Source organism: Nyctereutes procyonoides, unplaced genomic scaffold, assembly GCF_905146905.1.
Source record: "Nyctereutes procyonoides isolate TBG_1078 unplaced genomic scaffold, NYPRO_anot_genome, whole genome shotgun sequence".
Classification (NCBI taxonomy): Eukaryota; Metazoa; Chordata; class Mammalia; order Carnivora; family Canidae; genus Nyctereutes; species Nyctereutes procyonoides.
The window spans coordinates 62,972,536-62,985,995 of record NW_026575049.1 but is presented as its reverse complement, the minus strand read 5'-3'; the positions used below and the strand labels follow the sequence as shown (position 1 = coordinate 62,985,995).

The 13,460-nt window shown below is 37.8% G+C and overlaps 1 protein-coding gene across 5 annotated transcripts in view; it reads right to left on the bottom strand.

Moving 5' to 3' along the window:
* Nucleotides 1–13,460, bottom strand: part of COMMD1 (copper metabolism domain containing 1) — a 186,544-nt gene that overhangs the window by 88,277 nt on the left and 84,807 nt on the right. For all 5 annotated transcript variants that reach the window (XR_008664948.1, XM_055329117.1, XM_055329114.1 and 2 more), the window contains one exon: nt 2,992–3,273. Coding sequence is in view for 4 of the 5 variants with exons in the window: in XM_055329117.1 (XP_055185092.1) it covers nt 2,992–3,273 (282 nt within the window). In the remaining variant the exon portion in view is untranslated. The remainder of the gene's footprint in view (nt 1–2,991; nt 3,274–13,460) is intronic.

Genomic DNA, 13,460 nt, shown 5'->3' with positions numbered 1-13,460 from the left:
AAAAAATAAAACAGGAAGCGGAGGACTGAACTTTTAGAGAAGTGCCCAGTGAAAGCATTACTGAGAAGGTGAATTGGGGGAAAAAAAAAAAGATGTAAGGAAAGTAGAAAAGCTATTATTACAGATATCTGAGAGAAGATCAATCCAGAGAGAAGGAAAAGCAAACACACAGATCGTAAAGGAGGAGCATGCTTGGCATGTTCCACAAATCAGCAAAGGAGGCCATTAGGTCTAGTTGGAGAAGAGTGAGTGAGAGAAAGACCCATTAATCTGATTGAGATAGCAAGCCACTAGTGAGATGAGAGCCATGAATACATACATGATTTGACTTATACTTTAAGAGAGACACTCTGTTGATATACTACTGTGCGTTGAGAATAAGATAGAGAGCAGATGCAAACAGACCAGTTGGGAGGATGTTGTTATGATCTAAGACACAAGTGTTGGAGATCTGAACAGAATAGGGGGGAGTAGTGAGAAGCAGTAAAACTTTAGCTGTATTTTATAATTAACCCTAACAGGATTTGATGATGGAATGGATGTGGGTGTGAGAAAAAGAAAAGACATAAATTGGAAGAATGGAGGTGTCACTAACTGAGATGAAAAAAAAAATGAAGGAGCAACAAGTTTGGGAAATATATGAGGAACTTAGTGTGGGGCATATTCAATTTTTTGATACTCTTTTCACAAAAAAAAATCCTGTAGGATTTGGGCTGTATATTTTATTGCCGGCCTAGGTTGTATTACTGTTTACTTCTTTCTTTACAACTTATCTTGATTCAAGAATATATTTGCACCCAAAGGATTTTGTGGGTTAAAGAGCAATTTCAGTATCAATGCTGTTGACTACCATATTATATTACTAACATGTTTTTTTGGCTCCTAAATGTTAGTGTCAATGGTTTTTGGAAAAAAATCAGTTTAGTGATCTCCATTTTTGTTTTCATTTTACCACATATTACCTCTGTTTAAAGGCAGTCATAAATCTACCTCAGATACCTTCTCTAGAAAATGAGGATAGGGATCCCTGGGTGGCGCAGTGGTTTGGCGCCTGCCTTTGGCCCAGGGCGTGATCCTAGAGACTCGGGATCGAATCCCACGTCGGGCTCCCGGTGCATGGAGCCTGCTTCTCCCTCTGCCTGTGTCTCTGCCTCTCTCTCTCTCTCTCTGTGACTATCATAAATAAATAAAAATTAAAAAAAAAAAAAAAGAAAATGAGGATATACTACCTCATTGGCTAAGTGCTGAAGGACTCTCTGACCTCTAAGATTTGTTGATTATATTATGACAGGTAACCTTTCTAGCAATAGCAATGTCTATTTATTTATATATTGTCTGTTGCTGCTTTTGAGCTACAACAAAGTTGAGTACTTATGAAAAACACTATATATGGTTGCCAAGCAAAAACTATCTGGCTACCTAAAAAAACTTACCGACTTGTTCTAATTGGTCATAAAATGTCCCTGAAGCTAGTCAACAAATTATTTGTAGTGATGTTTAGATTTACACATTGACGAAATCGTTCTATACTTAAAAAACAAAAAAATGAAATAATCACTACTGCCAAATAAAAAATGAATAGCCTATACAAATGGTTAGTGAAACTTAGATAACTACATGTTATCACACCTTTCTAATCTGTCAGATTTTTGGTCTAGGAACAGTAAAAGGAAGGCCATGTAAGACAATGGTTAAGAGAATGGACTTTAGGGTCAGACAAACCAAAGTCAATAAAGGCAATAGCACTATTTTACAATAACTGTATAAAAGATTCTCCAACTGTATTTTGGAAAAAAAATTATTTTTTTAAGGAATTACCTTTTCAATTAAAACTAGTGTCATTGGGGATCCCTGGGTGGCGCAGCAGTTTAGCGCCTGCCTTTGGCCCAGGGCGCGATCCTGGAGACCCGGGATCGGATCCCACGTCGGGCTCCCGGTGCATGGTGCCTGCTTCTCCCTCTGCCTATGTCTCTGCCTCTCTCTCTCTCTCTCTCTCTCTCTCTCTGTGACTATCATAAATAAATAAAAATTTTTAAAAAACCTTTAAAAAAAAAAACTAGTGTCATTATAAAACTATAAACACTGAAAACTCCTAAGAAACTTAAGGAATATGTGAGGGAAATGGACAACTAAAAAAAATGCTCTCATCTCTAGAAGAAAAATTAATTTCTATTATAGGATGTAACAGAAGCACTTATTTGATTATCTGAAAAAAAAATCTGGTTAGCTAATTCAGTGATCTGGGTTTTCTCTTCCTAATTATGGCTGCTGCTTTTTTTTTTTTTTTTCCCTTTTTCCCAAAAGGCATACACCAGGTTATTAAAAGTCTGATCTGGCAATCATCTGAAGCACAAACTGAATGACTTCAAGAAAAACAATGTAGATGCCAAAATTATCTGCTATAATGACTATCGAAACTTCAAGAAAAAAAGGAACTACTTTGTAAATAATTAAGATCAAACTAAAAATTATTTGTAGCCTTAAGGACAGAGATTGCACATTTAAGGTCTCTAGGAACAAATATATTACTATAATTAAGATACACTGCCAATAAAGATAACTGGGTGTGCTCGCTTCAGCAGCACAAATAATAAAGATGACTGGGTGAGACAGTTTTACTCTGTGTTGTTTAATCTCAATTCTTGGTTTTTATTTAGTATCTCTCTCATTGCTTTGGAGATTTGATCAAATGCCAAGAATTCTGAGATCTAACCAAAACGGAGTAGTGGCCAACTTCTGTTCAATCACCTCAATGATCTATTTTATTCTTCTGAGATAGATGCCAGGACCATGAGGTTGGTTTCCAGATTCTATCCACAACTGGGAATATCCAAATTTTCAGATGATTCTATCTCTGAAAAGGGATTCTAGGAAAAGAGTTTTTCCTATTATTATCTTGCAAAAAAGACTGTTACATAAAATCAATCTGGACATATTGCTAACATGTAATGGGAAACAGAGTTTACAAAAGGAAAGTGAAATTTGATTTACCTGTCCACTTTTTCCTATTTCCAGCTCCATTATGGCAACAGGGGTATGTATTTGAGCTGAATGCCTTGACTGTGATTTGCCATCAACTCTCCAACTCAGGCCCCGAAGCCCACTGTCCCAACGGCTCTGGTTCATGAGGCTCTCTCGAATTTTTGTCTTATGGTTCTTCCAAAATTTGGAAATGACAGCAGCTTGGTCAGATGTGATCCCACCTTGCTTTTTGGTTTGAGCAGTCAAGAATGCCTCCAGCTGGTTGAAATCCATGTCTGCAGATGCAATCGACTATAATGACAGAAAAAGTAATAAAGTAATAAATAACTAGAAAAAAAAAACCCAGCTTCTTAACTGCAGGTCATATTTTGAATGATTCTTAATCACTGAATAAGCTTTCAAGAAGGGCCATCAATGACAGTAATAAGAATAAGCTCTTTAAAAGAAAAAAAATATTCTTTTTACAAGTATCTAGTATCAGAAAAGCTACCTGTTAAAAATTCCATGTCACTCAAATTCTATATCAATAACTAGAATCTAATTCTGAAATATTAAATTCCATGGTGAAAAAAATAATTTAAAAAATTTATAAACTAAATAATAAAACAAGAAAATAAATTAATTCATCCTCTGATGAAATCTTACATAATTTCACAATGGCTTATAGCCAGGCTTGGTTTGATATACTATAATTGTATAATGCCTTGTCCATAGAAGCACTAAGTAAATTCTGTTAAAGGAATGTATTATGTCAGCTGTTTAAGTCCATCTTTAGTCAAATGGCTCATTCACAGTTCTCTGAAATGGTATACAATTTTATGTTTCTTCATAAATTTTTAAAATTTAATTGCCATTGCTGTTTTGAGAACAGTAAGCTGCTATATAAACTGAAGCAGAAAATCTTCAAATGTCTGTAGCAATGGAGCCTTAGAGAGGACAATGACTATTAATGGTTTGGTCTCAAGATTTTCCTTGCCTCTTCTTTGGTATATCCTTATCCTCTCCTGGCCACTGGGACTGGCATGAGCTCCAAACCAGACAAAGCATAGTATCCTCCTCTCTCTGGACACAACAACTGATCCAAATCAATCTCCCAATTTAGAGTAGGAGAAGAAATAGTCTTGCCTCTTGGGGTCATAGTATCAGAAGAATATATGACTAGGATGCAGACTGCTCTCTTTGATCTTTTGGCAAAGGCCTACCTGCAATAAAAAAAAATGAAGACAAGAGAGTGGGTTCTAAGGGAGTGAATTCCTTGCTCTATAATCTCCGAGGTCCTGGTTCCTGTAAACCTTTCCTCAATTCTGTATGCTATTTCAGCATCCTTTCCACCTTCAAATACCAAAAAACTCAATTTACTATTCAAGATAGTTTAAGCTATATGCCTATTATTTAGAACCAATAGTCCTGACTAAACTTGGGCAGTAGCAGTGAGAAGAGAGGAGTGTAAGGAAGACTGTACAGGTAGAGTATAGGTAGAGAGAAAAAAAAAAAGTATAGGTAGAGGAAGTAGGACTGGGGCAGACAGACAAACATATTGCCTTTCATTCTTCCATTAATGTAAAAACAATGTATGATAAATATAACAACCTTCTGGTAAAGATATTTCACTTTATATTTCACTAAACATTTACTGAATACCTGCCAATTTACCAGGTCTGGGGACCCAAATTCTCTATCTAAGCCACCCAACATAAACATCAGTTTGTATAATGTACTAGAATTAAGCTAAATTATTCTACTAGCACGTTGCTTCACAACATAGGTGATTCATATCATTCTTCTCCTCAAATTATATGAAGATATCTATTTTGATATAACCTCACCTGTGACAGAATTAATTTTGGTTGGGTCCCAGTCAATGATATCTTGAACTAGGGCCAATTCATCCAAATTTAGAATCATCAGAAATTAAATAAGGAACTGACTGTGGTTTGAATTCAAAGTCAACAATTTTCTTTATTCAAGAAATATCTGAATAGCTACACCATGGAACAGACACTGCTCAAGGCATGTCACCTCTATCCACTAGTAGCCTCAGTTGGTACTCACTTATTCCTGATGCTTCTTTCTCCTCCACAACTGGAATTAGTGGTTCTCAACCCTGGCTGCACATTAGACTCATGAAGCACTTTTTTTGGTAAAGATTCATTTATTTATTTGAGAGAGAAAGAGAGTACATGCGAGTGAGCAGGGTGAGGGGCAGATGGAACGGGAAAAAGAATCTTAAGCAGACTCCACGCTGAGCACAGAGCCTAAAGCGAGGCTCAATCCTACAACCCTGAGATCATGACCTGAATAGAAACCAAGAGTCCGATGCTTAAATAACTCTGCCACCCAGCCACTCCATGAGGTACATTTTTAAAATATCAATGCCCAGACTCTACCTCAGAAATTCTGAATTCTAAATATGTAACAGGGCCCAGGCATTGGCATTGTTTAAAAGCTTTCCAAATACTTCTAATCTAATGAGCAACAAAGATTAAGAACTAAGCCTACATTTCGTTCATCAACTTCTATTAATTCTTATATCAAAATAGTTCTCTAATAATGTGCCTCCTCTGCTCTGTCCCTACTACCTAGTATCAAGTACTTGAGAGCAATCACTATCTTGTACCTAAACTAGGCTTGTACTTTGTACCTCCTAAAGTCTATCTTCTATACCTCACCAAAGTAATCTACCTAAAATGTCAGGGTGCCTGCATGGCTCAGTTGCCTTAGCCTCTGACTCTTGATTTTGGCTCAGGTTATGATCTCAGGGTCATGAGAACAAGTCCAACTTCAGAGTTGGTGCTCAGTGCAGAGCCTGCTTGGCCCTCTCCTTCTGCTCTTTCTCATGCTCATTGTTTCTCTCTAAAATAAATAACTAAATAAAATCTTTAAAAAAGAAAAAAATAAATGAAATGTCAATAGGATACTATGACTTCCCTGTGTTAAGGTTTCCAAGAGCTGTCTATTCCCTGCTATAGTGGTTATGGTCAATTGTAAAAATTCTTGTGTAAGTTGTAAGTTACAAATAATGGTATTAGTAGCAGTAAAGTATTAAAGTTTGTAAAGCTTTATTTTTATAAATAAAAATTGGAGGGTTTTCAAAGTTAACTTTATATTAACAATTATTGCCTCCTTTTAATTGTTTCCTTGAATGGAAGGAAAAAAATTACATACATAAGAAACCTATGTCAGAATAAATCATGCATATTACTATTTTTTTTAAGATTTTATTTATTTTTTTTATTTTTTTATTTATTATTTATGATAGTCACACACACAGAGAGAGAGAGAGAGGCAGAGACACAGGCAGAGGGAGAAGCAGGCTCCATGCACCGGGAGCCCGACGTGGGACTCGATCCCAGGTCTCCAGGATCATGCCCTGGGCCAAAGGCAGGCGCCAAACCGCTGCGCCACCCAGGGATCCCCGATTTTATTTATTTATGAGAGCGAGCAAGAGCATGAGCAGGAGGAAGGGCAGAGGGAGAGAGCGAAGCAGACTCCTGGCTGAGCAGAGAGCCCAATTTGGGGCTTGATCCCAGGACCGTGAGATCATGACCTGAGCAGAAGGCAGATGTGTAAACCACTGAGCCACCCAGGCACCCCCATATTACTATCTGTTAAATGTATAAGAGAGAAATAAAATACTGAAAACTGGTCATGTAGGGTAGTGGTCCTCAACAAGGTTGCTCTCCAAGGTCACTTGAAAAATGTGGAAGCTGTGTTTGGTTTCCTACTGACTGAAGTGCTATTGGCATCTAGTGAGCAGGATCTAGGGATGCTAGGCATCCTATAATGCTCAAGAAAATGAGTTGGCGACTTTTGTAAAGGCATTACCATCACTATTTTATATATTCCTCTCTTTTTTTGGCCCAGCTCTAAAAATATACAAACCTAAGAGTCAGCTAAGCTCATGAGCTATACAAAAATAGGCAGTATGGCCTCTGGGATGTAGTTTACCAATCCCTGCTTAAGAATCCCACAAAACAAACTGACTCATGTCCCATATGACTTGGTAATGTCCCATCTAACATTATGTGGAAAAATCTGTTTATAATTACATGAACCAGGATCCCTGGGAGGCGCAGCGGTTTGGCGCCTGCCTTTGGCCCAGGGCGCGATCCTGGAGACCCAGGATCGAATCCCACGTCAGGCTCCCGGTGCCTGGGGCCTGCTTCTCCCTCTGCCTGTGTCTCTGCCTCTCTCTCTCTCTGTGTGACTATCATAAATAAAAAAAAAAAAATTATAATTACATGAACCTAGAAATTAATCTTTTTTCTTTTTTCATTAAAAATGCTTTGCAGTTTTAATAAACACCAAATTTTACAAGAAGGAAAGCAATATAATTTGTACTTTACTGTGGTCAGAATTTTACAAACAGGTTGTTGAACATTTTGGAAAAAACTCTCATTACCGATGGCAATGCCAGTTAAAATAGCTTAATTATCAAAACAATACATCTATATAAGTCTGTGTTTATTGATGCACATTCACAAGAATTCTACATATAGGTACAAATATCTGTTTGATTCATTATATGTTCTCATGCAATAATGACTGAACATTTACATTTTAAAATACATTATTTCAAATTACTTATAAATTGACTTTATATTAGATTTATGTCATGTTGATTTGTTAGAAATTATGCATGTTATTTTATTATATATGACTTATAATTATACATAAGTTCTATTTAAGAATAAATAAAGGGGGGGGTGCCTGGGTAACTCAGCAGTTTAGTGCCTGTCTTGGGCCCAGGGTGTGATCCTGGAATCTCAGGATGGAGTCCCACATTGGGCTCCCTGTATGGTGCCTGCTTCATCCTCTGCCTGTGTCTCTGCTTCTCTCTCTCTCTTTCTCTCTCTCTGTGTCTGTCTGAATAAATAAAATCTTTTAAAAAAAGAATAAATAAAGGGACATTAGAAAATATTAACTATATGGGATGCCTGTGTGGCTCAGTGGCTGAGCATCTGCCTTGGGCTCAGGGCGTGATCCTGGGTCCTGGGATCAAGTCCCACATCTGGCTCCCCGCAGGGGGCCTGCTTCTCCCTCTGCCTATGTCTCTCATGAATAAATAAATAAAATCTTAAAAAGAAAAGAAAATATTTACTATAGAAAGGAAACACTGGACCTAACAGGTTGGAGAACCACTGCCTCCTATCTTGCAACTTCCTGCTCCCTGCAATTGCCATTCACACAGCACTAACCTGTTTGAAATTCCCCTACTAGAAATCCTAACACGCTACTTCTTTGCAATGTGCCTTTGTCTGTTATTCTAACTGCTTTAAATGTCCTTCCATAACATTCACATCCATCAGCTTAAATGTCCTTCACCAGATTAACTCCTATTCACCATTCAAGACTCATTTCAAGCATGGCTTCTCCAATATTCCTCCTCCCCTAGAGAGGTAAAGGCCCCTTTCTACTCCAGAAATGTCCAAATATCTCTGTCATCACACTTAACCTCAGTGTGATGAAATTATCTGTTTACAAGACTATCTGTGAGGGCAAGGTCTACATTATCTCTGCAATTACAGCATCTAACACAACTCCTAGAATTCATGTTCCAAAAAGCATTCAACACCGTATCAACAAATTCTTTTTTAAAAGATTTATTTATTATTTATTCATGAGAGACACACAGAGAGAGAGGCAGAGACACAGGCAAAGGGAGAAGCAGGCTCCATCCAGGGAGCCTGACACGGGACTTGATCCCAGAACCCCGGAATCACGCCCTGAGCCCAATAAATAGCTATAAATAAAAAAATGCTGCAGATCAACTTAAAGTCTAGAATTAAACTTATGAACTTCTTACTTTATAAAATCCTTTCATGTATATCATAAACCATAAATTCCTAGATAAAGATAAAAAATAGTCCCCAAGTATAGATTTGTTTGCCTGATCTAGCCTTGCTGGGCAAGGGGCTCTGAGGCAAGGGTAATTTAGGCTACAAAATCAGAGAAAAGGGAGAATTTGAGTAAAAAAATAAAAATGTAAACCATCATGTTAATATCACTGGCAAAACTGCTGCTGCTGCTAGAATATAATCACTGAGTGACACCACATTATGTCACTGATAGTAGGCAGCTTAGACAAACTGCTGGTCTCCTAGTCAACACAGATCAGCATTATACTAAAGATATACTCAACTGGAACATGATGATCCAAAAACAATTTTCAAACGTTAAAAATTAATAATTACAGGTCTGAAACTGAAATTTCAAATAAACACAAAAAGTTGGGTAGTAAGAGAGAGGAGAAGTAAAAGCATGCCAAGTTATTCATGGGTACTTCAGAGAAAAGAAATAGATTGATATATATCCAATTCCTGTCAAAATCCTAGCAAGAATTTTTGTGTATCTACACAAAATTATTCTAAAATTTATATGGAGGGGCAGCCCCGGTGGCTCAGCGGTTTAGCGCCTCCTTCGGCCCAGGGCCTAATCCTGAAGACCCAGGATCAAGTCCCACGTCAGGCTCCCTGCAGGGAGCCTGCTTCTCCCTCTGCCTGTGTCTCTGCCTCTCTCTCTCTCTCTCTCTCTCTCTTTATGAATAAATTAATAATAAAAAGAAAAAAATCTTAAAATAAAATAAAATTTATATGGAAAGCCAGAAGAAACAGAATAGATAAAATAATTTTGAAAAAAGAAAAGCAATAAAGTGGGAGAAATCAGTCTTCCCCATTTCAAGACTTAAGATGTGGCTACAATAATCAAGACTGTGGGGGGATCCCTGGGTGGCGCAGCGGTTTAGTGCCTGCCTTTGGCTCAGGGCGCGATCCTGGAGACCCGGGATCGAATCCCACATCGGGCTCCCGGTGCATGGAGCCTGCTTCTCCCTCTGCCCGTGTCTCTGCCTCTCTCTCTCTGTGACTATCATAAAAAAAAAAAAAAAAAAAAAAGAGTCTATATCCCATCCCCTAGAATATGGGTTGTGTGACTTCTCCAAAAGATCATGGTAATTCAAGGATTAGGGGCACCGACACCCCCAGCACAATGTAAAATCCACTTATTACTTCTGATCCCCTAAAAACTTAAATACTAATAGCCTTCAGTTCACTGGACGCCTTACCTTCCCACTAATATAAACAATCAGTTAACACATATTTTGTATGTTATATGTATTATATACCATATTCTTATAATAAAATAAGGTAGATAAATGAAAATGTTTTTAAAATTCTAAGGAAGAGTAAATAAATTTACAGTACTGTACAAAATCTGCATGTAAGTGGACCCACACAATTTCAACCCTTGTTGTTCAAGGATCAACTGTATATAACATTCTGGAAAAGGCAAAACTACAAAGATAGTAAAAAAAATCATGATTGCCAGGGGGTGGGGGAAAGGAAGGGATAAACAGAACACAAGTTTTTAGGGCAGTGCAACTATTCTATATGATAATGTAATGGTAGATATACATCATTATACATTTGCCAAAATCCATTAAATGTACAACACCAAGAGTAAACTCTAATGTAAACTATGGACTTTGGGTGATGTTGGTTCATCTACTATAACAAATGCACCACTCTGATGCAGGATATCGATTGTTGGGGAGGCTGTGCATATGTAGGGACAGAGGGCAGTCTGCATATGGAAAGTCTATACTTTCTGCTCAATTTCACTGTGAACCTGAAACTACTGTAAAAAGTAAAATGCTTTAAAAAAAAAAAAGATCATGGCAGAGTGGTGCTGTGTCAATTTTCTGGCTCAAGTTTTAAAAATGTCAACTTCTATTTTGTCCCTTGTAAGAGGCTTGCTCATAGAACCCAGGCACTACACTGAAAGGAGCTCATAGAGATGATCTCGTAAGGATCCTGCTCCTAGCCAACAGCCAGCACCAAAGAGCCAGTTAACGAGGCATTTTGGAAGTGGATCATATGGTCTCCAGTTGAATAGACACCATATGAAGACAGCCTTCTCCTCTAAGCTGTCTAAAGTTCAATTCATTAACTAAATAAATGACTGCTATTGTTTTAATAAATAAATGAAAGGGGCGCCTGGGTGGTACAGTCAGTTAAGCATCTGACTCTTGGTTTTGGCTGAGGTCATGATCTCAGGGTCCTGAGACTGAACCCTGTGTCAGGCTCCATGCTCAGGACAGAGTCTGCTTGAGATTCTCTCTGCACCCTCCTGCTCATGCTCTCTCTCTCTAAAATAAACAAATAAATCTTTAAATAAAATTAAATTAAGTGTAAAAAATAAAATAAATAAGGAATAATCGACTGAACTCAAGATAATGTTGCCTTTTTTAGTAAACTCATTAAGTAACAAATATATTACTTATTTAAGTAATTAAAATTAAGAGGCTAATATTTGAAAATGGGAAACCTTGATATTAATCAACCCCAAAGCATTTTAGTCCTAAAGTAACCTCTGTAATTAATACTTATATACAATCATTAATCTCTTCTTCTGCTTGAAAGCAACAGTATTTACAGTTGGCACTAAAGATAAACCATGAAGAGTTCCTACTATTCTTCAGTAGACAAAACAAAGCTTTTCCATTAAGCATCTAACTTATTAGAGTGGTATTTCAAACTGAGGCTCAGTACTTAAAACATAGATAAATAATGGTATTTAGTAAGATATATATTTTCATACAATGTAAACTTCACATATCAGAGCAAAGTCATTCCATATTATCACCTAATATGAATGCTTCAATGACATATACTTCTGACTCTGGCTTTTCAATAAAAATGGAAATACCTCTCTGAAAAATAAACCAGAAAACACCTTTAGAAACTACTAGGTTCCAGATGCATTTGTTCTAATTTTTAACTAAGAAACCTTAATTTTTCAAGGAGTTTTAGATTCACAGCAACGCTAAAATGTGGAGTTCCCACATACCCCACCCGTGCATGCACAGCTATCCCTGCCATCAACATTCACAGCAGGGTGGTACTTTGTTCATTGAACAAATTAGTATTGACACATCATTATTAACCAAAGTCTACAGTTTACATTAGGGTTCACTCTCGTATATTCAGTTTTATCAAATGTATAAACAACATGTATCCACCCCTATGTATCATACAGACTAGTTACATTGCTCTAAAACCCTTGTGTACCTCTTCATTTGTCCCTCCCTAACACACCAAAACAGTTTATAAATGTCAATTAGAGGGACGCCTGGGTGGCTCAATGGTTGGGCGTCTGCCTTTGGCTCAGGTCCTGATCCCAGAGTGCGGGGATAGGGTCCTGCATGGGGCTCCCTATGTGGAGCCTACTTCTCCCTCTGCCTGTCTCTGCCTCCCTCTCTGCATCTCTTATGAATAAATAAATAAAATCTTAAAAAAAAAAAGTCAATTAGATCTAGTTACTGATTGACCTATTTGGTTCAACTATGTCCTTATTGATGAAGCCTTCCAAATACAATAGTGGATCTATTTCTCCTTGCAATTTTACCACTTTTTGCTTCATGTACTTTGACAATGTGCTGCTAGGTGTATACATGTGAAGGACTGTTATATCTTCTTGAAGATTTGAGCCCTTTATTATACTACTATATAATGTCCCTCTTTATCCATGACAATTTCCCTTGCTCTAAACTCTGCTTTATTTGAAATTAATAAAGCCACTCCAGTTTTCATTTGATTAGTGTTATCATGGTATATCTTCCCCTTTCTACTTTTTTTTAATGTTTATGCCATTTTTTAAAAGATTTTATTTTTTATTATTTATTCATGATAGACACAGAGAGAGAGTGAGAGGCAGAGACACAGGCAGAGGAAGAAGCAGGCTCCATGCAGAAGCCCGACGTGGGACTCGATCCCCGGACTCCAGGATCATGTCCTGGGCCGAAGGCAGGCGCTAAATCGCTGAGCCACCCAGGGACCCCCTATCTTTCTACTCTTAATCAGTACATGTCATATTTAAAATGGGCTTCTCATAAACAACATATAATTGGTCTTGTTTTTTGATCTACTCTAAACAGTCTCAGTCTTTTCATTGGTGTAAAACATATATCGCATAAAAACTGATACTGGGGAATCCCTGGGTGGCGCAGCGGTTTGGCGCCTGCCTTTGGCCCAGGGCGCGATCCTGGAGACCCGGGATCGAATCTCACGTCAGGCTCCTGGTGCATGGAGCCTGCTTGTCCCTCTGCCTGTGTCTCTGCCTCTCTCTCTCTGTGTGACTATCATTAAAAAAAAAAAAAAAAAAAAAACCACAAAAAACTGATACTGGGTAGCACCCAGCTAACAGCACAACAGTTTAGCGCCACCTGCAGCCCGGGGTGTGATCCTGGAGACCTGGGATCAAGTCCCACATGGGGCTCCCTGCATGGAGCCCGTTTCTCCCTCTGCCTGTGTCTCTGCCTCTCTCTGTGTGTGTGCCTCTATGAGTAAATAAATAAAATATTTTTAAAAATAAAAATAAATAAAAATAAAAACTGATACAACTGCAAAGAGAAATAGACGAAACCACCATTATAGTGGGAGAATTTAACATCTCCAATTGGTAATTAAAAGATCCAATAG